The 21,834-nt window shown below is 36.2% G+C and overlaps 3 protein-coding genes across 4 annotated transcripts; all 3 read left to right on the top strand.

Annotated features, from left to right (window-relative positions):
• The first annotated feature begins 893 nt into the window (after nucleotides 1–893).
• Nucleotides 894–3,058, top strand: LOC119991240 (aquaporin NIP1-2-like). Its single transcript, XM_038837575.1, has 5 exons — nucleotides 894–1,194; nucleotides 1,318–1,542; nucleotides 2,038–2,235; nucleotides 2,503–2,564; nucleotides 2,645–3,058. The coding sequence occupies exons 1-5, from the start codon at nucleotides 1,045–1,047 to the stop codon at nucleotides 2,865–2,867; spliced, it is 858 nt and encodes a 285-aa protein (XP_038693503.1). The 5' UTR covers nucleotides 894–1,044; the 3' UTR covers nucleotides 2,868–3,058.
• A 1,936-nt stretch (nucleotides 3,059–4,994) lies between these two features.
• On the top strand, nucleotides 4,995–8,698 carry LOC119990055 (ASC1-like protein). Its single transcript, XM_038836204.1, has 7 exons — nucleotides 4,995–5,474; nucleotides 5,903–6,132; nucleotides 6,268–6,423; nucleotides 6,660–6,845; nucleotides 7,648–7,832; nucleotides 7,954–8,019; nucleotides 8,306–8,698. Exons 1-6 carry the CDS (start codon nucleotides 5,337–5,339, stop codon nucleotides 7,983–7,985), a joined length of 927 nt encoding a protein of 308 aa, XP_038692132.1. The 5' UTR covers nucleotides 4,995–5,336; the 3' UTR covers nucleotides 7,986–8,019; nucleotides 8,306–8,698.
• Nucleotides 8,699–10,794: 2,096 nt separating this feature from the next.
• On the top strand, nucleotides 10,795–21,762 carry LOC119987981 (probable LRR receptor-like serine/threonine-protein kinase RFK1). Of its 2 annotated transcripts, none has more exons than XM_038833221.1 (24): nucleotides 10,795–11,111; nucleotides 11,597–11,771; nucleotides 11,861–11,932; nucleotides 12,071–12,139; nucleotides 12,208–12,279; nucleotides 12,586–12,657; nucleotides 12,780–12,851; nucleotides 12,964–13,035; nucleotides 13,151–13,222; nucleotides 13,325–13,396; nucleotides 13,479–13,550; nucleotides 14,596–14,664; nucleotides 15,012–15,077; nucleotides 16,331–16,393; nucleotides 16,492–16,539; nucleotides 16,644–16,687; nucleotides 17,175–17,563; nucleotides 17,636–17,834; nucleotides 18,949–19,092; nucleotides 19,810–19,922; nucleotides 20,019–20,229; nucleotides 20,326–20,563; nucleotides 20,726–20,876; nucleotides 20,999–21,762. In XM_038833221.1, the coding sequence occupies exons 1-24, from the start codon at nucleotides 11,018–11,020 to the stop codon at nucleotides 21,410–21,412; spliced, it is 3,063 nt and encodes a 1,020-aa protein (XP_038689149.1). In that variant the 5' UTR covers nucleotides 10,795–11,017; the 3' UTR covers nucleotides 21,413–21,762. The 2 variants fall into 2 exon arrangements, with proteins under 2 accessions (XP_038689149.1, XP_038689887.1); XM_038833959.1 differs by having other exon boundaries at nucleotides 10,822–10,992.
• The last annotated feature ends 72 nt before the right edge of the window (nucleotides 21,763–21,834 follow it).

Raw genomic sequence — 21,834 nt, 5'->3', positions numbered from 1 at the left:
CCTCTTGAGTCTATACAATTTCAATACCAATTAAGTTATGACCGAAGTGGTTGAAAGCCAAAAGAAACAAAACAAAGACATCATTGGAAATGAAGCTAGTTATTGTTTGATACAGGGGCCCTCCTCAACCTCCCCAACATAGTTGAAACTCTCTTTTGATTTAGTAATAACAAATTATGCTGAATAGACAAATTAAATAGGTGTAGACATTTTTTATTTTTAAAAAAAGGCATTTATGTGTAATGAATTTGCAATTGGCCTTTGCTCTGTTCACACTTTACAATACTCTGTTTTAAATGTCACATTTTTCACCGATATCTCCAAAGTGGGCAAATATGGACTATATAGTCAGACCAGATATACAGCAAAATAAAAAAAAAAACAAAGACACTAAAAAATACTTTTTAAAGAGGATACCCAAGAAAATATAAATAAATAAATAAAAAATGATAAAAATATTGATTGTTGGTATTTCAGTTATTCATCTGTTGAGTTGTATGCATAATATCCAAATATCTAGGGCTGGTCAAAAAATCGAGTCAAGCCCAACAGACCAATTAACCGGTTATTGTTAAATATATATTAGTTAAACCCGACCAAATCGTTAATAACCGATCGATTGATCGGTTAAATTTATATCAAAAAATCGATCGAAACCGGTCCACAAAACCGATTGTGGACACCCTTACAAATATGATATGAATTTGTGGGTTTTATATATTACACATAATACACATCAAATCATATGTGGGATGGATAACTGAAATACTAATTATTAGGATCTGTATCATTACTGTCTCTGCGGATTTTCAACTTTTACAAAAAGTCCAAATCTCGTGCAACTTTGGATCATATATCTGGTCACCTATAAAACCGACCCTTCTTGCTTATTTTAGCTCATTCAAGATTTCCTCCCTTGGAGAAAGCTTCTGGAGAGATCCAAAATCCTCTAAAGTCACCTCCTTTTTTTCCTGGTATTTGGTGAGTTGTTCCTTCCTCTTTGTGGGTGATTTTGCTTTTCTAGCAGAACCAAAACAAAAAAACATGGGGGAGAGTTCCAGCAATGGAGATGTTGCATTAGATTTGAACCGTGGTGGTGGTGGTGGTGGTGATTCCAATCTCACGTCTCTGCCCTCTTCTTCCAAAATCAAGGACGATTCAAGCCTCACTTTTTCTGTTCCTTTCTTGCAAAAGGTTACTATTTTCTCCTACCCATTAATCATATCTTTCAAACCCAGAAATTAAATGTCTTCATTTTTGAGGAATTGAAAAAGAAATTTATGATCTTGATTTGTTGAATATTGATGATTGATGCAGTTGATGGCAGAATTGGTGGGGACTTATTTCTTGATATTTGCTGGGTGTGCATCTGTGACGGTGAATAATGACTTTGAGAAGGTGGTTACCCTTCCTGGAATATCAATTGTTTGGGGTTTGGTTGTGATGGTCTTGGTTTACTCTGTTGGTCACATCTCTGGTGCACATCTTAATCCTGCTGTCACCATTGCTCATGCTACTTGCAAGAGATTTCCATGGAAACAGGTATACAAACCAATTTTGATTTCCAAAACATTCAAATTAGATCTTCAAACATGTTGTCTGTAAAAGCTTGCGTGTGTTGGTTGATTCCAACCATTGAATTAACTATTGAAGAGGCATAATGTGTCAAAATCCTTTCACAGTAGCACTCCGGAAAAACCTATACATATAGATATATAGATATATCTACCAACTTGGGTTGAGAAGCAACAAGCCTGGTTGGTGAATTTTCTGGGATCAAACCGTATGGATTCGAGAGATCCCGAGTTAGATTTCTACTGGGAGCAAATATCCTTCTGGCCGAGCGCTAGGCCTTGGCCTAACTTATCTTGTCGTTAGGTGGGAAACTTTTGTGCACGCGAGCTTGACAGTTCGAATTTAGATCCATATTGGATGTCCAAAGGATAAACTGGTGTCGTTCTTGGTTTTAAAAAAAGGGTTGAGAAGAAACAAGTAAGCAATGAAAATTAAAATACTATTTTGGTTCAAACTTTGCAGGTGCCACCTTATGCCTTGTGTCAACTAGTTGGTTCAACCTTGGCTGCTGGGACTCTTAGGCTGCTATTTAGCGGGAAACAAGAACAATTTGCCGGAACAATACCGGCGGGATCGGATATGCAGTCTTTCGTGATAGAGTTCATAATCACATTCTACCTCATGTTCGTCATTTCTGGTGTTGCAACTGATAACAGAGCTGTTAGTGCCACTTCTCTCATTATAATTGTCATTGATTATTGTATATTTGAAACTTAATTAGCCTCTCAATTGGTTCCAAAATGTGAAGAAAAACCAATTGGGGTAGCCTAATTAACCTGCCAAGGTAGGTGGCTTAGTTTCTTATCTGTGTTTAGCTTATAATATTAAGTAACATTTAAATATAGGGATTAAACATTACAGAAAGACTTTGACTGGGAAACTTGTGGCTCAATCATTCCATAATTTATGCTGTATTTTTTTATGCAGATTGGTGAACTCGCGGGTCTTGCAGTTGGTGCAACCATCCTACTTAACGTGATGATTGCAGGGTAATACTGGCTTTAACTCTTTATTTTCCAAGCAAAGAAAGATTAAGAAAACATATTTTGTGGGATTTTTGTTTTTGCAGACCGGTATCAGGAGCATCGATGAATCCGGCAAGATCTTTGGGGCCGGCCATTGTTTCAGGTGAATACAAGGGAATATGGGTGTACTTGGTAGCACCAACCGTTGGAGCAATAGCGGGGGCATGGGTGTATAACATGGTCAGGTACACAGACAAGCCGCTGCGAGAGATCACCAAGAGCGCTTCTTTCATAAAGACTGCAACCAAACGCAATGGTTCTGGTTGACAGTAGTAATAGGAACTGTGTGTTGCCTAGTCTCTGTTACTTGTCAATTGACTACTCTTTTTTTCTTTTCTTTTGTTCTTATCTTTTGTTTAATTAGGGAGATTTACCAGGGTCAATAGAGAAAAAAAATTTGTATCAACAGGCCTGGCCTTTTAGTTGCAGCAATAAAGGGATAATTTTCGTTACCGAAAGATTGGTGATTTTCCAATTCAATGACCGAATACTCAAACATTGCAACTTAGTAACCTAAAGTTGAAATTTGTTACAATATAGTAACTTGGGTGTATGGATTTGGTAGTCAAAGATAATTTTAGACATTCAATCAAATAGTTACTACAAGTGTATGGATTTGATTATCATTATTTGTTAGGATATAGTAACTCAGGGTGTATCAATTTGGTATTCAAAGATAATTTTAGACATTCGATCAAACGGTTACTACAAGTGTATGGATTTGATTATCATTATTTGTTACCATATAATAACTTAGGTGTTTCGATTTGGTAGTCAAAAATAATTTTAGACATTCGATCAAACGGTTACTAAGAGTGTATGGATTTGATTGTCATTTGTAACAAAAAAATTATAAGAATTATTTTCCACGTTTACAATTGTCAGGCAACGTGACACATAATTGATTGACCTTAAATCCCAAAATCTGTTCGAGTTACCTATTTAGAACAAATTCAAATTTTGGATTGTTAAATTACAACGTGTGAACATTCGGTCGGTGGTCGGTGACAAAATTAGAAAATGACGAATGATTTTAGGTGACAACAAGGATACTTTTTAACTCCTTGAACATGTGACCAACTTGATAACAAGTAATACACCCGTTTGCATTTGCTAATGGATAAGGATTGTGTCATCCCTTCAAAATCACAACAACAAAATCACATGAATTACGGGCCTTTGAACGTAAAATATTGTCAAGAATGACTTTTTGTTTGTTTTTCATGACACATGATTTTAGCAGCTGGAAAGTCTATCCTCAAGAATCACAATAAGATAAAGGCTATCCTCATCTTGGCCATCGCACATGACCAAAATGGCTATGAATCTAAACAGAGACTTGAAAAGAGCATTCTATTATACAGAGTATGTGACCAAAATGGCTACGAATCTAACAGTATCCCAAATGCATGTTGTAGACCTAAACATCTACAATCAAGTAAAGTCGATCGAGGCTTTCGATAATTCTACAAAGGTCACACTGAGAGCAGACTGTGAAGTTTGGCATCGGTGTGGTGTCGGCCAAGAAGCTCTGACCGTCAACATAATTGACAGCGGCTAGATTTGTAGTGATAGAAGTGAAGAGTATAGAGAGAGATGGAGAGCAAAATGTCTCCTAGAGTTGGGATCCTTTAATGTGGGGGGGACCTCCAATATTTATAGGCTCATTGATTATGTGACTAATGAGTTAGCAAACACTCTGCCAGTTGTTAAGAGAGTTTTTCGGGCCTTGAGCTTATAAGTTGGAAATGGAGGCCTTGGGTCTTCGATTTGTAGATAACATAGGCCGTGGGTTTGTTGGGCTCGACTGTGGTTCTCGTGAACCTTGTTGAGTAGACAGCCTAGGACGTTTTGATCGAAGATTTTGTGGATCTTGTTTCTTGGGCTGTGGCTCTCGTTTGCCGTTTCTTGGGCTGTATCTTTGTTTCTTAATTCGTAGTCCACTGGGCTTGTGTCCATGGTTTTATTTTGGTTGCCATTTTTGCTTTTCTGGGCCGTATATCGTCCAATTTGGTTGCCTTTGCAATTGGGCCGTGAACGTTTTCCATTACAATTTGCTTTTTTGTTTGGGCTTAAATTGCTTAATGCCCTTTTTGGGCTTTGCACTTGGGCCTTGGGAAATGCCAAAAAAAGAACATTAATTATTACACGTGGCGGATTATCGAAAGTTGAACTCAGATAACATAACACACGTGAAAAGTGAAAGGCCAGAATAATTTACGGAAAAAAAGAAAATAATTATCATTTTTCACTTTTCAGGTTAAATTTATATATTTTTTTAAAAAGCCCCTTTTGCTTTCAATTTTCATAGTCAAATCCGGTCTCTTTACTCTTTTTAGGGTTTGAAGAACAGTGTAAATTGCAGAATTGGCTGTGTCAACAATCGGAACAATCAACAGAAAAACTCGTCTCTTCACCGAGTTACGATATGGAAACGAAAATCAGTATCCCGCCGGCCGCCGCTACCACCACATTATACTTTCGTTGAGGGCATTTGCGTCACCGCCGAAAGTCAATGGCAATATTGAGAATAAATAAAAAAACAAATGGTCACAATTTCATACCCACACACAACAACATCAATTAGTTAATAAAATAAAGTTGGATCAAGATCACGCCTCGTCTCCCTGGTTCAGTCAAAGAGGAAAACTCTGACCCTGATTTGCTATTTAATTCAGGGTGGTGCAGCTTTTCTGTTCTGGAGAATATCTTGATCGATTTGAAGGAAAACCCAAGATGGGTTTGGTTGAATATTTCAATTCCGTAGATTGGGAGCATGAATCGTATCCAGAGTACGAGGATTTCGTTTTTCTTCCCTTCTTCGCTCTGTTATTCCCTTCAGTGCGATTCTTTCTTGACAGATTTGTTTTTGAGGTACGCCCTCGCTAATTTTTTTTGTAAATCAACTTAGCTGTATCTGACTGGAATAACTGTGTCTGTATCTGTGCATTGATGTTTGTTTGGAGCTTCGTTACTTCTTCTGGGTCTTTGATGAGCTGGGTCTCTAAATCTTCTTTGGGACTACTAGAGTTTGATTTAGTTTTCGTATGTTGATTTTACCAATTGGAATGCAATTAATTCAGTTTTGCTGGAGAATGGGCATTTACAGAGCTGCTTATAGTTATGTTCCTTTTGTTTTGACTTTCCAGATACATTTCATGTGCTGCCTTTTCCACCCCTCTTTGTCTCTCACGCACGCAACACACACACACACACATGACGCATGACGCATACGTAGCTTTTTTGTTTTCTCTGATTTAGGAAAGAACACATTTAGGTAAGCCTGAATATATATGTTACAGAAAGTGGCAAAAAGATTAATTTTTCGAAAGGGGTATCGGATGCTGAATGTTGAGACTGATGAGACAAGGAAGAAGATCAGAAAATTTAAGGAGTCAGCTTGGAAGTGTGTGTATTATCTTTCAGCAGAGGTTCTAGCTCTCTCTGTAACATATGATGAGCCATGGTTTACCAACACAATAAACTTTTGGGTGGGACCAGGAGATCAAGTCTGGCCTGACCAAAAAATGAAGTAAGATTCCTAGCTACGACTTAGATTTCAAGTGGTTGTTTCATTAAGTTGTTCTCATTAAACTTAAATTGTGCTGTTATTTGTTATGCTGAATAATTTGAGTACTCTAAAAAGTGAATATTGTATGAATTTCAGGTTTAGATTGAAGGCTGTTTATATGTATGTTGCTGGATTTTACACATATTCTATATTTGCTCTGATTTTCTGGGAAACAAGGCGGTCAGATTTCGGTGTGTCAATGGGTCATCATGTGGCAACTGTAATTCTCATTATCCTTTCTTACATATTAAGGTATGCTCTGTGGCGCATTGGTCATGGTCTGTTAATTACAACTCAGAACAAACTAGGAGCATCAAATTACTTTTTTGTATGTAACTTATTAACCCCAACTTTCTAATGCTTCTGCAAAAGTCTTGGTGGTTCTCTGAATCTCTGTCCTTGCTGCACTAAATATATGTTGGCTCTATCCGTTACTTGTTAGTATTTAAAGAAGGCTTTTGCTTTCCTGTATGTCTTATCTCTTGCAGGTTTGCTCGTGTTGGATCAGTTGTATTAGCTCTCCATGATGCTAGTGATGTATTTCTGGAGATAGGAAAGATGTCCAAATACAGTGGTGCTGAGGCAATGGCTAGCTTCACATTTGTCCTTTTTGTCTTGTCATGGATCTTGCTTCGCCTAATTTACTATCCATTCTGGGTCCTATGGAGTACCAGGTTTGTATTGTTAATGGAAAAGTCTAGTGAGGAAAACGGATGTTGAAAAAAGGCAAAGTTTGCTTACGGCAAAACTTATTTTGTCAGTTTATTCATGTTACTCATCGAGCCAGTTTTACTTTAACTCGGTCTAGACACAATTGAGTATTCATCTAGAATGGAACTTTGATAACGTTGAAAAGAATGAGTTGGTTAAAACTTAAAATGCACTTATATTGATACTGTTGCCTAGTGGTAGAGTTGCAAGAGTGCAACCTAGAAGTCACAGGTTCAATTTCTGGAAACAGCCTCTCAACATGGTATGTGAGGGTAAGATCTACGTACATCCTGCCTATCCCCGACCCCACCTACTGCAGGAGCCTTGTGCATGAGAGTTGTTTACCTTTTACTGATATTGTTGCTAAGTCTCCCTTTGGCAACTCTAGATTTGTCACCCTTCTAAAAGGCCCGCTTGTTTCATGGCAATATTAGCCCTCTTCTTTTTTCATCTAACTGCTGTACGGATTCAAAATTTGGATAATTTTGACATTGAAAAGAAGTTTGTTAGTTTATGCAAGGAGTGGGGAGTTCTTTTGTGGGGATGGGCAGCTTACATAGCTCTATTTTTGTTTTAAGATTTTAAATGTTTTGATAGTCTGAGTTCACTTATATTCTAGAGCTCAATGACCGAATCAAAAAAACTACAAATTTTTTTGTATTCGTATTTTTTGAAACCAGGTATGTTTGTTCTTTTTCATGTAATTTTTTCTCTATCCTAACTGCTGAAATTTTCTTTCCTCTCTTTTTATCCTTCTTGTGACAGCTATGAAGTCGTCCAGACCGTGGACAAGAAAAAACACCCTGTGGATGGGCCGGTTTATTACTATGTCTTTAATTCTCTCCTATATTGCTTGCTTGTTCTTCATATATATTGGTGGGTCTTGATGTTTCGAATGCTTGTTAAACAAATCCAAGAAAGAGGCCATCTTAGTGATGATGTTCGATCTGGTAAGTAGATCAAATTCTTAGATGGTTGTGACCAAATGCATAAAGATGCATCTTTCTAGCTTTAAATAAGAACTTGAAGCAAAATTTTAATTAATCATTGATGGTCTTTTCTACAATGCAGATTCTGATAGTGAAGATGAGCATGAAGATTGACCAGGAAAAGATAACATCCCGCGATTCACAAAAGGTGATTTTAAATTTGGCAGGGTTTGTATATCATGCTATACGTTTGATGTGTGCGCTTATTGCATTCTTTTCGAATGTACAAATGATTTTGTGCTCAACAAGTGTTTCTAAAAAGTAATTGGCGGGTAAATGGCACGAGCTTGGATAGTATGTAAAATATGTATGGCACTGCATTTAATTTTTGTCCATGAGTCTAACCATCTGTCATGCAAATGCATTTTGCTCTTTGTTCCTTTTTTTCATTCAAACTGAGAGTAAGTATCTCATTTACGCTACCTTCTCTGCAGATGGGAAGCATCCGTTGTTTGCATCATTGATGCGCTCAAATGAAACAGACTGTATGTCAAAAAAAATTGTCCTAATTGAAGGAGGTTTATATTGATTTTTTTATCAGATGGGGAAGCAATATACAAGGTACAAATTCGAGGAAGTTTGAATGTTGATTCAAGGTTTCGATCTAATTGAATTAACCATCTTTAAGTATGCCCCCTGCACAACAACGAATTGTGTCGAGGAATTTACGCTAGTTGGAAATGCAAATACTAAATCTCTAGGAATTATCAGTTCTACCAGTTTGTAAGGGATTGTTTGTGAATTTTCAATTCTTTTTTTTCCATGAAATGGAAAACCTTGATGACAGTCATTGTCTCTTTACTTTATTTGAGTGAGTTTCCTTTTAATTATATGCTTGAATTTCTAGGCTAGGGTTTCACCTGGAGGCAAACATTAACATCTAAAAGTTCAAAAGTACATGGGATTAAAAGCCAACTTTTCTCCTCTTCCTCTTTGCCTCTTTGACCTCAGTTAATCTTGCAGACTCTCAACCAGAAACTCTTAGGGTGTGTTTAGATTGAGGAATTTGCGGGAAGGGAGGAGAAGTGAAGGCAAGAGAATGAAAAGTATAATATTTTTCCATCTCTTGTGTTTGGATAGATAAAAAAGGCGAACGGAAATGATTTGTCATTATGGAGCAAAAACATATCATGACTAAAGAGGGAAGCATGGCCAACGGGCTTCAGTACATAACTGGGCCATGTTCTCAACAAAAGTCCAACTCTAGAGATCACAAAAGTCAGGCCCTATAGTTTTGAAAAGTGTATCTTATCTAGCTGTTACAATATCTTCAAACGGCTCTTTCTCTGTACTGTCAGTATCATAACTGACTCTACTACTTGTCTTGTAGATAGTTAAACTTTATATATATCTAGTCTGTTGTAACACGTTATTTTAATTTGAATGAAAATCATCTCTAACAAGAGTCTTTAATGACTTGGTTGTGACTTTTCTGCTGTTTATCGTCATAGAGAATGGCGATTCTCTTAGAAACTGAAAGTTGTTTGTTCCTTTTATCTCTTTGCGGTGGAAATTATAGATGGCTTCTCTAAGGAATTAAAACCTACAATGACTTCCATGCCATTAACAATTCTGACTTTTCAATCAACTTTCTACTCATAGCAAGAATCCAAGGTTTTGCCACAATTAATCCTTTGAGCATCTGACGTTTTCTGAGCAGGTCCAATTGTAATATGAATATTAAGATTATATTTGTGGTTTGAACTCCAATTCTATGAAGAAACTTGTAGACTGAACTCAGAGTCTAAAAGCATGCATGGCACACCCGAACATGAATGATAAGGATGGTGTGTATCACGTTGATAACTAGGGTTCGAATTCCTCCTCCTCATTTTAAAAAATAAATAAAAATGAGCATGCAATATGACTGCGGCTTTGATGGCTAAATAACTCCCACAGTCCCACCTCAAACGAAGGTGCAGATAAAATAACAAGAACAAAGTGAGGTTTGAAAAAGTGTCAAAACTACTTTTTTCTATTCTTCATTTTTAGTTGAAATTTGATTGATTGGAGAATTGGGTCTCATCTTTGATTTTAAAAATAAAACGTGTTAGGTGGTGATTCTTAATTAATCATTCTTACATGGAGGGTTAGCTGGCCCCAATTAAGTATTTGACCTAATACCATAGTTTATAACTTTATAGTATTGTTTTGACTAAAGTGAGTTTTTATTTTTATTTTTTGAATTTTAAGCACTTTTAATTTGTTTTGACCATTAGAATATTGTTTTCGATGATAATCGAACCTATAACACTCATAAATTTTTCGAGTCCATACGACTTAGAGTGATTAAAAATATATATAACTCACTATTGGTTAAAGCATACGATCTCTCCATACCTCCATCCATCAATATAATCACAAACAATATTCCTACATTTTCTTTTTAATATGCAACAAACAATGTTCCTAATCCTTCATATCCAAATATGCAAGTGTGTGACACTAATCATTAATCCACACAATAGAGGGTTCCTTGATCCAAGTTTTAAATTTTTATAGGACCAGAGTCCTATTGGCTTGATATAATCTAACTTCACAACAAAGTCAATAGACAACAAAAATTAAATTCAAATTATTCTTTTTTTTTCTTTCAAAGGTATATTGTAAACACCTAGCTACTAATTAGAATGGTCAAAAAGATAAGAATGATGTTTTAAAAAAATGTTATATTGTAAACAAATAATTACATAATCTTATCCTGAAATTTATACGTAGTGCACAGAATGGAATTATTGAATTGATGGCCTAATCATGGACCTAATTCCTTTTATACTATATAGAAAAACTTATTTTTATTATTAGTGACACAACAGTAATGCCATAATCAAATTACTGTAACAAGTGAGCGATTAAACGGTAATCATAGTGTATGTAAGGATTAAAGATCTTGTTTAAAACAAGAAATCAAATTATTGTATATACTATTCTGGGATAGACAAAGTAATGTCCAATACCATGGACACAAGATTCAAACCCTATAAAGTCATTAAGCATGCTATGAATGTGAGTGAGTTTTGTTGGTTTCAAGCAATTGCTTCATCATCTTCAAAAGTAAAAGCTTTTGTAATACCCAAGAAACAGTGAGTGAAGGAAAACTGCCTGCAAGTGGTGTTTGAAGGTCAGTTCTCGAGAAATCCAAGAATATGGTTGCTACCAAGCTCTTTATATTCTTAATTATTGCAATAAGTTGCTTCAGATTACTCAGATTTACTGAGTCGAAGGTAGTTCAAGAAGAAGGTTAGTGTCATTTTGTTTACTCTGCCACCCTCTCTCTTTTTCCTGTGATTTGCTCTGGTTGGTTGGTTACGGAGAAAATGTGGAAAGTTAAGAGATTCAAATTCGAAACTGGTTTTTGGGAACTTTTTCTCGTCTCTGATAAAGCAACTTTTCTAGTTACCGTGAAAATTTGGGAAAACGAAAAATTTTGGATCTTGGAACATATTTTCAGAGGAAAAGCACAGTGAGTTGAGACTTTGATTGTGGGTTTCCTGTTTAGTGTAATCTTCTTGATTTTTAAGTAGATATTGTAATGATAATTATTTGAAAAGGACATATATTAATTTCAAACCTAGCAAGAATTACTCTGGTGACGTGCTTTCATGGGAAGGAAAATCGACTTTTCAAAATTAATCATGATTTCAATAGTCTCTGCTTATTTAATTTGGAAATCAGTGTTTGGTAACTTATGATTTGATATTTATTGAATTTTGGAATTTTTTTAGTTGATGCTCTCCAAGAAATCTCAAGTACACTGGGTTCAAAATATTGGAAGCTCAATGCTGATAACTGCGAACTTGAAATGGTTGGGTTAACACTAGAGCCGCCAAAGAATTCTGAGCACGGCATAGTTTGTGAATGCCTTGATCAGAACAACACTGATTGTCATGTTGTGAAAGTGTATGGGTTCTTTGTCTTGTCGTTATGTCATATTTCACCCTATGTCCTGCAGATTAGACTAAGAAATTCTACTTTCCATGTTAATGCAGAATGCTCAAGAATTATAATCTTCCTGGAATTCTTCCACCTCAATTGGTTAAGCTTCCTTATCTGAAGGAAATGTAAGAGCCTTTTCGAAGACTTCAATTTTATATCTGATCACAGTATCATAACACAATGATTTCCTGCAAAAGTTCACCTTATATTAAATAAAATATCTTCTTGCACTAAAATTTGAATAATTTTTCTCACAAATGCAGCGATTTGTCTTACAACTATCTCAATGGTACAATACCGCATGAATGGGCCTCCATGCATTTGAATTTTATGTGAGTTCTTGCCAAACTTTTCATTGCACTTTTTCTTTATTATAAACTAACCAGCGAATGTCATGCAGCTCTCTTCTTGTAAATCGCTTATCAGGGGAAATTCCAAGGGTGTTGGGGAATATTACCACTCTTACATACCTGTAAGTACTGAAATCTGGTTAATCTTACTTGCATTCATGCATAAATCGGTATGTATATTAGTCGGCTGTTATTATTATTTTAAGTCCTTGATAATGAAAATTTATGAAACTGAAAATCAGGGTCTCTGGTTTGCTAGTTGTTTGTACCTTATATAATATGACCTGCAAATCCATCAGACATATTGAGTTTCTGCCTATTATAGGACGTAAACCATTTTCTGTTGGCTTATGGAAATTTCTTGACGGGTGTGATAGCATGTAACTGCCTTATTTACCTAATAATCTGTATGGGAACGTCTTATTCAGGTGCCTTGAAGCGAACCAATTTTCTGGCAATATTCCTTCTGAGCTAGGGAGATTAAATAATTTGCAGACTTTGTAAGATATCCGCTTATTCTTTCTTGCAATGTTGTGGTCCTAGTTTTCTTTTCATTATTGACATATCTGATCTTCCTAAATATCTGTTTTTGATGGTTTCTTTCAATTAATTGCAACCATAGGATGCTTTCGTCCAATCAATTGACCGGAAAGTTGCCAGCCTCGTTATCCAAGCTAAGAAACCTTACAGATTTGTAAGTTCTTTTGATATCATGCTTGAGTCTGGGTAGATGGGTATTCTATTTCAATATAAAACATTTATCTCCAAGCTCATGTAAATTGACTGCATTTTATTGCACAATGCAGTAGGATAAATGATAACAACTTCGAGGGGACAATACCTAATTTCCTTCAGAACTGGAAACAGCTAAACAGATTGTAAGATTCTTCACTTCTGCTTTAACAAGTACTTCTAGTGCCTTTTTGAATTTTGAATTTGATACGCCTCTGCTAAATTCTGCTTTTCTAATGGCTATTCTTTGAATTACTACAGAGAAATTCAGGCAAGTGGACTGGAGGGACCTATTCCATCAAGCATTTCTCTTTTGAATCAGATACTTGAATTGTGAGTATAGAACCTATGCATTTCCAACTTGTCTATCACATGAAATATATGTAAAATTTATTCCATTAATTGTTTTGGCTACGGTGATGAATCTTTGTACAGGAAGATTACTGACATTAAAGGGCCAATTCAGGATTTCCCCACACTTAAAAACGTGACGGGCATAGAAAAATTGTATGCTATCAAACATTATGTAGTCATATGTGTGTGTTACTTTTGATAATGAGTGAATTAATGTGATTCAGCATTATTTCAGGGTGTTAAGGCATTGTAACATTTCAGGAGAGATTCCTACTTACATCTGGACAATGAAAAATCTGCAGCTATTGTAAGTAAACCATGCAAAAAGTTAGTGCCTAAAGTGCTTTAAGTTAGACGTTGTGATGGTTATCATCTGTTATATAATTTTAGTGTGTAAAAGTATAATGCTATGTTCCATCTCATTGGGTTGGATTGTTCATGTTTTCCATCTATCAACCCCATTTCAGAAGTGCTGTTGCCATAAATACTTTAACAAAGGCCAACAGAGTGTCATTAACTGATTTATCAGCTGCATGCTTCTTGGGTTTTCAGCCTGATTATATGATTTCCGGCCATACTGATTGCAAGTATTGAGTTTGCATGAGTCAAAATTTTCCATTCCTATTTTATGAAGAGATTATGAAAGAAAGATTAGTTTGGCCGAGCAGGGAAGCCAATGGTATTTTCGTTGAGAACAAGTAATGGTAATAGCTAAAGCCAATTAGCCAAGTCATGGCGCAGGTACAACCAACGATTACAGTTCATACTTCAGAGTTTATGGTCTAGTGGAAAGGAAATTATTACCGCAGTTTTTCAGTTAACATTTGATCTTTCTATTATTTCCAATAGCTCAGAAAATATCCATATTTGGATCATTGAAATGGAATCACAGGAAATATTTTATGTATTTGTGGTGAAAGAGAAGGAAGCAAAGACCACTTCCTTTTGCATTATGTTTTCTGGGAATTACCGAATTAGTGTTTATTGGTATCCAATGGACCTGATTCATTGAAAGCCATGAATAAGAGGACATGTCCCATGGTGTAAATCTGATCCACATAATCCTTTGGATAACAGATGTATCTATTGGGCATGGAATAAACAATAATTAGTGAGTGCACAAATCCATAATGAGGCCTATGACCTGTTTAGTCACATCAATTAATTGCTTCTTTTTTGGCTTGGAAATTTATACTTTTGGGAGCAAAATATGTACGTTTGTGAATTTGATTATGTGTTATTCATCAATGTCATTTGTGTATTAAATAGTAATATTCTGTGTTCTTTTCTTTTAAATTTGTTATCTTTTCTGTGATGGGCATTGATATATCAATTGTGTCTTGATTCTGCAGGGATGTCAGTTTCAACAAGTTAGTTGGGAAAATTCCGTCTACCATAAGTGCAGAGGGTTTGAGATTCGTGTAAGCATGGGAATTGAGTTTAAGATTACTTTTGATGTGGGCTTTACAGCAACCATTACTTGAATATCATTCTCCCCTTTTCTAAATGTAGAAATAAGAAAATTGTTGCATGTTCGCACAATTATGGTCACACAAAAATGCAACACACATACAGCTTGAATTGATAAATTTTAGCACCATGTGATAAACATGTAGGCAAGTAGTAAATGATGGAATGAGGATGCCGAAAATCCTTCTTTAACTCTTACCACATTTATGAATCAAAGAAGTGAATATCTTGTCTTGTCATTGCATCCATGCTGATGGTTGATATGGCATGCTAAAGATCTCCTTATTGGGTATTTCAGATTTTTAAGTGGCAACTTGCTGAGTGGAGATGTACCAGAATCTATCTTGAAGGACAAAAGTAATGTGTAAGTTTGTTATCTCATGTAATTATATTTTTCTCTTTCATAGGTTGGTGAACATGTGGCCCAGTGATAGAGTTGTAGGGGTGCAACCTAGGGGTCACATATTTAATTCTTGGAAACAACCTATCCACATATTATGTAGAGGTAAGGTCTGCATACATGATGCATGTCCCCGACCCGGTTCATTGCGGGAGTCTTGTGCACAGGAGTTGTTTACCTTTTACCACAGGTAGGCAAACTACCTCCTGTGCTGCAGGGCCACGTTCAAATTCTGCTCAAGTTCGAGGGGCAATGTGTCTGCCTTGTGTATGAATTATCTTGTTAAGATTATTTATAAATGCTTTTGAAGTTTATGTTCATTATCTTTATGCAGCTAAGCTCACAAAACACTAGCTTGTATTTAGTTTGTCCAGATGCAGCAAGATGTGCTAATTAAAAGAATACTGCATGAATGTTTGATTTTAAAATTCAATGTACTCGAACATATTCTTTGTTGACTAGTTGAACCACTCTGATAACTGAGTTAAGAATGTTAACAAGTAGCATGCTACTTTTCCAATAGTGGTTTGAGAGGCATCATATGTGTATTGATACATAACTAATATGGTAATTCAGAAGCCACCCTCAGCACTGCTATTCTTTTGTGTATTGTTATCGCTTACATTATACAATGAAAGGCCTATAAAGGCTAACCATCAGCCAAACCCAAAATCCCTATTGGCCCTCTTGCCATCTTAACCTGTGGCTTTAACATTATTCTTAGTCAGAAAAAATGTCATTTGTTGAGTTGATTGTTCTTTTCTGATGTTCGTAGATTTTGGAATAGGGATTTAGATTCTAGAAGAAGATGCTCATATGGCAAAGGGCATTAGATATTTAGATTGCTATAAATCCAAGCTGGGTATCAGGAACATAAATCATATGTCTCGAACTTTTTCTCCCGAAAATAGTGAGATAAGCTCATATCAAACACATTTCGACTTTCTTAATGAAATTAATGTTATGACTATTTATTTTTTACTCCATAAAACTTCTTTGTCCACATCTTTTGATCACTTCTCTCTCTTTTTTGCTGTTCATATTTTTAAAATTCTAGTAGGAATTCTGTCAAATGAGTATAAAATGGCTATGTTTGTTTAGCTTTCTCCATTTAGTGTCTCATTTGAAGATACTGACAAGACAAGGTCATCTAAATTTGAAACTATTCCCTGGGCTAATCCTCTAACATGACGTTCATTTTGAATGCTTGGGTGCAGAGATCTCTCATATAATAACTTCACAATGCAACGTCCTTATCACCAGGCTTGTCGGGAAAACATGTCAGGAAAATCTTTCCTGTTCTTTTTTTTTAATTATACATATATTGAAGTTTAAGGTTTTCGTATTTATACTTGTTTCACTATTGTTCTAATACCAGGAATCTGAACCTGAACTTATTTCGAAGTTCGTCAGTGGAGAAAAACTCGTAAGATTTCTTTATATTTCTCTTTCTAATTATAAGTTGAAGTTCTCTCACCTATCCCAAAAAAGAGTTTTTCTCAATTTTTTTCTTATACTTGTTATGTACAGAATGCAGGCTCTTCCATGCCTGGAAACTTTCAAGTGCCCACAGTGTAAGTATAGGTTCATCATGAAAAAAAATTCATGATGACGGATTGCGAACTTCATAACTTTGCATATTCTGGAAATTTTTTAATTTCAGTTGATGTTTGGCTTCAGTTCACTTACAATGTCAGAGTGAGGCTGTCTGACTGCACTATCTACTCTTATTTTTTCAATTTCACATAAGCTTGTATGCCTGTGGCTGGCTATATTTCAGGATTTGAAGTAAATCTTGACTAGGATGCATTTTACTGATGTTGTTTGAGGGAAGAAAAACCTTACTAAGATGAAATAGCAAGAATTTTGAGCTGTCTTATTTGACCATAAATAATACAGTATGCCAAAAACATGACATTAAAGCCAGTATACGACATCAACATATTGGGTCATGAAAACATTCTAGTTATCAACAATTGAAGATTCGGCATTTTAAGTATTATGTTAATCTCATATATGGTAGTGGCTTCCTTTTATTTTTATCTCTTTCTTTTATGGCAGATTCAAACTGTTTGCATATTAATTGTGGTGGAAAGGATGCAACTGTAAAGGAAACTGGAAAAAACGTATTGTATGAAGGAGATGGACAAGTTGAAGGTGGCACAGCAAAATATTATTTAAATGGCAAAACTTACTGGGGATTTAGTAGCACTGGAGACTTCATGGATGATAACGATTACCAAAATACACGCTATACTGTATTTCTGCTGTCTGCAAACATCTCCGAATTGTATCTTACTGCTCGCATATCACCGATTTCCCTGACATATTTTCATTATTGTATGGAAAATGGGAACTACACAGTAAATCTCCACTTTGCAGAGATAAAATTCACTAATGACAAAACATATAGCAGCCTTGGAAGGCGCATCTTTGACGTTTTTGTTCAGGTATGCACACGCTAACTAATATATGCAATGTAAAGTGCTGACGAAAATATTAATTGTATTACTTTGCCACAGGAAAAGTTGGTGCTGAAGGATTTCAATATAGAAGATGAGGCAGGTGGTGCTCAAAAGCCTTTAGTGAAAAAAATATCAAATGTCCATGTGACCAACAAGATGTTAGAGATCCGATTCTATTGGGCTGGCAAAGGGACAACGAGAATTCCTTATAGAGGGGTTTATGGTCCCATAATATCAGCAATTTCTGTGGTTTCTGGTGAGCTCTTCGCATTAATATCCTCTGTTATATAGCCAGTATTAGTGTAAATCCTTGAATGCAGTGTCATCCTGGTTTTCATACGTGACTCAATTTTGGTATCCTTAATGGGGATAAAGTAGCTGCTATCTATTCAATCCCCAAACTTAAAACTACACAGTAATACAGTAGGATTTGGTCCTGATAACTTGCTTGTCCTCTATCGTAATTAGTCACAGTTTCTTTTTCTGTGCCAGTATAATGTTATTAGGGGTTTTTCCTGAACAGGGGACGGCTCAAATATACAACGGGTGTTCCAATCGACATGGCACAATCTGAATTTCATATGTTTCATCGGCCTATTCTTGCATATTGTTTTCCTGAGAGATTAATATTGTTTGAGGGTTTATGGTTTAGGGTCCCGAACCCCACTTCCACCATGGGTCACGTCATCCTTGTCAGATGTTATTTCTGTCTTCCTTTTCCAAACGTTACAGGAAACAGACATGGTTTGTGGTGCGGCGACTGTGTATGTTTTGTGGCAGAAATATACGACTAAAACTTTTTAGTCCTCTACCTGATTCGAGGGTGCAATCTAGAGGTCACAAGTTCAATTCATGGAAACATCCTCTTGACATATTATGTGGGGCTAAGGTATGCGTACATCTTGCATGTCCCTAACCCCGCCCACAGTGGGAGCCTTGTGCACGGTTGTTGTTTACCTTTTTTTACTTATGTGATACCCTCGCAAGTAGGAAAGAGAGACTGCAGGAGCTGGGTTGGGCACCATCATAATTCTCAGTAAATGACGATGAGCTTAAACTAAACATCAGGGTGTGATCATGTAGCTTGTGGCCACCGCTTCTGTAATCCATTTAGAAATTTTCTTGTATCTACTTTTGCAGACTCAGATTGATGTTCTTCCATGCAAAATTTTTATTTTATGCTCTATCTGACACTTATGTAGAAGGCGAAGATTCATTCGTTTGCTACGTCTGAAAAGAAAATTCTTATAACCGGGAAACAAATTCTTGATTTCTATTTGAGAATCATCTTTGATACCCTATCCCATGATTTTAATTATTTTCCTTGCTTTGGTTGGCTCCATAACAAGATTTGTTCTGTATCTGGGCAGATTTTAAAGTTTGTTCAAACACCAAAAGCAAGGGAAGTCCTCTGTACATCATCGTAGGAGTTGGAGCAGCATGCTTTGTCTTTATTGTATTGGGAATTCTTTTGTGGAATCGCCTTGTACAAGGAAAATGGAAGAAAAGAAAAGGTACAGGACATGTTGAATATCTCACACATGAATTGGTTGTTTCCATCCAAAAGAATGGAACTGACTTTTTGTATTGCTGGCAGATTCTGCATCTAAAATAAATGACAACTGTATTATGTGCATTGTGCATCGATATTAAATTATTAAAGGGATGCATCAAGTCTAGCATAGGTTGAGGAATGTGTATTTTAAGTAGCAAGGCGTAACCAATTATAGCTTAGATTACTGACTCCAAAAATAGTTATAATCTGGACCCTAGCATTTTTGGCAGTGATCTTAGTATATTTTGGAGTACCACGTCTATTTTAATTAAAAGTATGATGGCTGTTTGCTTTTGCAAGATGAGTCTCCAAAGTTAACTGCAAAATAAACCGTGATTATGGATTGTCAAATCGTGTATGCTTACTTGGAGAGGGAGGAACAGAGCAAGTTTTAAGCTGCACAAGTTATCTGTTTTTGCACTGAAACCATTGTGTCCTTACGACATAATTTTGTGAAATTCAGAAATTGTAATTAAAGACCTAAATCTAGGAGCCAATAAGCATAGTTATTCTATTAGCTTTTCTGACAAAAGCTTGTAAGTTTAGAGGTATACTCATTTTTTAAACTACTTTTGAAATTTGCTATATTTGCATAGGATTTATTGCATAGAACTTGGCGTCCTGGAAAAACTAACATATTTTTGTCATGCATTGCTCTTGGATTCTCGCTGGACAGAGGGATCAGAATTGCCAACTGGGACTTTTACCTTGAAACAAATCAGAGCTGCCACTGATGACTTCAATTCTTCAAACAAGATTGGAGAAGGTGGTTTTGGCCCTGTTTACAAGGTAAAATATCGAATTATTGTGAGAATATTTCAGCTGAGGTATGGTTTAAGCTGTTTCTTTCGACAAGTGAAATTCTGAATAAAGTTCTGGGTGCAGGGTCTTATGTTTGATGGTACAGTTGTGGCAGTGAAGCAACTCTCATCTAAATCACGGCAAGGAAATCGGGAGTTTTTGAATGAGATAGGCATAATTTCCTGTTTGCACCACCCAAATCTAGTGACGCTTCACGGATTTTGCGTTGAAGAGGATCAATTATTGCTGGTATATGAGTACATGGAAAATAATAGCCTAGCCCGAGCTTTGTTTGGTGAGTCTCATGTTATTCAGCCGCTCTGCATGCTTTATGAATCCTAAAGTTACGTAAGTTGATTTTTCTTATGAATCATCTTCATGGATTACTTAGGTCCTGCTAACCTTCCACTTCAACTGGACTGGCCTACAAGGCTAAAGATATGTATTGGGATAGCCAGAGGACTTGCTTTCCTGCATGAAGAATCAAGACTCAAAATTGTTCACAGAGACATCAAAGCTACTAATGTGCTGTTGGATAGGGACTTGAATCCTAAAATATCTGATTTTGGATTGGCTAGGCTTGACGAAGACGAGAATACCCATGTCAGTACCCGAGTTGCTGGAACTATGTGAGTCACCATTTAAATTCATTTTTTCGAAAATTTCTGGATTATAATGTCGCTTAATATAATTCATATTATTATCTTTTAATGTTACTGCTATATTGGACATCCAATTAAGAGACTTCCAACGTCTTTGACTGCTATATTTGACGTTCAATTGTTATGCAGAGGATATATGGCACCGGAATATGCATTATGGGGACACCTAAGCCAGAAAGCAGACGTCTACAGTTTCGGAGTCTTGGCGTTGGAAATTGTTACTGGGAAGAGCAACACCAGTTTCCTTCCAACTGAAGATTTTGTTTGTATTTTAGACTGGGTACTCCATTAATTCCTGCTTCTTTTTAGTCATCCTAGCTCGTCCTTAAAAATTTCCATGCCACCCGTTCAATGTGATGTAGCTATTTGAAAAGAAAAATATTTAAAAACTCTATGTTGCAGGCTTGCCATTTGCAGCACAGTGGAAATATTTTGGAGCTTGTTGATGAGAAATTGAGGTCTGAGGTAAACAAAGAAGAAGCTCATATTATGGTTAAAGTAGCCCTCTTGTGCACGAATGCATCATCGACAATTAGACCTACAATGTCTGAGGTCGTAAGCATGCTCGAAGGAGAAATGTCTGTCCCAGACGTGATTCCAGATTCAAGCAATTACATGGAAGATTTGAGGTTTAATACCATAAGGGACCTACGACAAGAGAGGCCACCTCAAAGTTCAAGCGGTAGCCAAACACAAAATTCAACTGCAGTTAACATCTCTGGCACTATGTCTACATTTGATCAAGACACTTACGGGATCAACTCGGAATCGAGACCTGGATCACTGTGTGGTGGTGGTGGTGGTAGTGTTCCTTGAAAATTTACTTCATCTTCCATACCAAAATTTTGGGTATTTTTTGCAACTTTAAATTTGAAGGGATTGAAGCATCATATTTTGTTGAAGGGTGCGTTGACGTTATGTATATATCAAGGCATAAATTTTCACGGGTTGGTGGAAGGGAATAGCTAGCTAGGCTGTAGTTTTGTACAAAAACTATTCATACAAGATTCTTTATGTTTTCTGCAAGAGTTTTCTAGGAAAATGACCCAAGTAATGGATTCAAACACTAGTTTATGACCACTCAAGTGCTCAACAATGTTGTTGTAATGTTATTTTCAATACTGTAACTTTAGCTGAAATCAACTTTCTGTGCTTAGGTTGTTGTTGATGGACTGTGTAGTATGTATTGGATGCATATTGCAATGGAGTTATCAAAACAAGTCTGCCTAAATCAACAT

Source organism: Tripterygium wilfordii, chromosome 1 (assembly GCF_013401445.1).
Source record: "Tripterygium wilfordii isolate XIE 37 chromosome 1, ASM1340144v1, whole genome shotgun sequence".
Lineage (NCBI taxonomy): Eukaryota > Viridiplantae > Streptophyta > Magnoliopsida > Celastrales > Celastraceae > Tripterygium > Tripterygium wilfordii.
This window is presented reverse-complemented; position numbering and strand designations above follow the sequence as displayed.

Bases quoted from the DNA above. Each gene is read 5' to 3' on its own strand.
- LOC119987981 (XM_038833221.1), top strand. From the start codon at position 11,018: ATGGTTGCTACCAAGCTCTTTATATTCTTAATTATTGCAATAAGTTGC. The intron at 12,658-12,779 runs GTAAGATATCCG...TTGCAACCATAG, and splicing joins TTAAATAATTTGCAGACTTT to GATGCTTTCGTCCAATCAAT. The intron at 17,564-17,635 runs GTATGCACACGC...ACTTTGCCACAG, and splicing joins TCTTTGACGTTTTTGTTCAG to GAAAAGTTGGTGCTGAAGGA.
- LOC119990055 (XM_038836204.1), top strand. From the start codon at position 5,337: ATGGGTTTGGTTGAATATTTCAATTCCGTAGATTGGGAGCATGAATCG. The intron at 6,133-6,267 runs GTAAGATTCCTA...TATGAATTTCAG, and splicing joins TGGCCTGACCAAAAAATGAA to GTTTAGATTGAAGGCTGTTT. The intron at 7,833-7,953 runs GTAAGTAGATCA...TCTACAATGCAG, and splicing joins TAGTGATGATGTTCGATCTG to ATTCTGATAGTGAAGATGAG.
- LOC119991240 (XM_038837575.1), top strand. From the start codon at position 1,045: ATGGGGGAGAGTTCCAGCAATGGAGATGTTGCATTAGATTTGAACCGT. The intron at 1,195-1,317 runs GTTACTATTTTC...TGATTGATGCAG, and splicing joins CTGTTCCTTTCTTGCAAAAG to TTGATGGCAGAATTGGTGGG. The intron at 2,565-2,644 runs GTAATACTGGCT...TTGTTTTTGCAG, and splicing joins CTTAACGTGATGATTGCAGG to ACCGGTATCAGGAGCATCGA.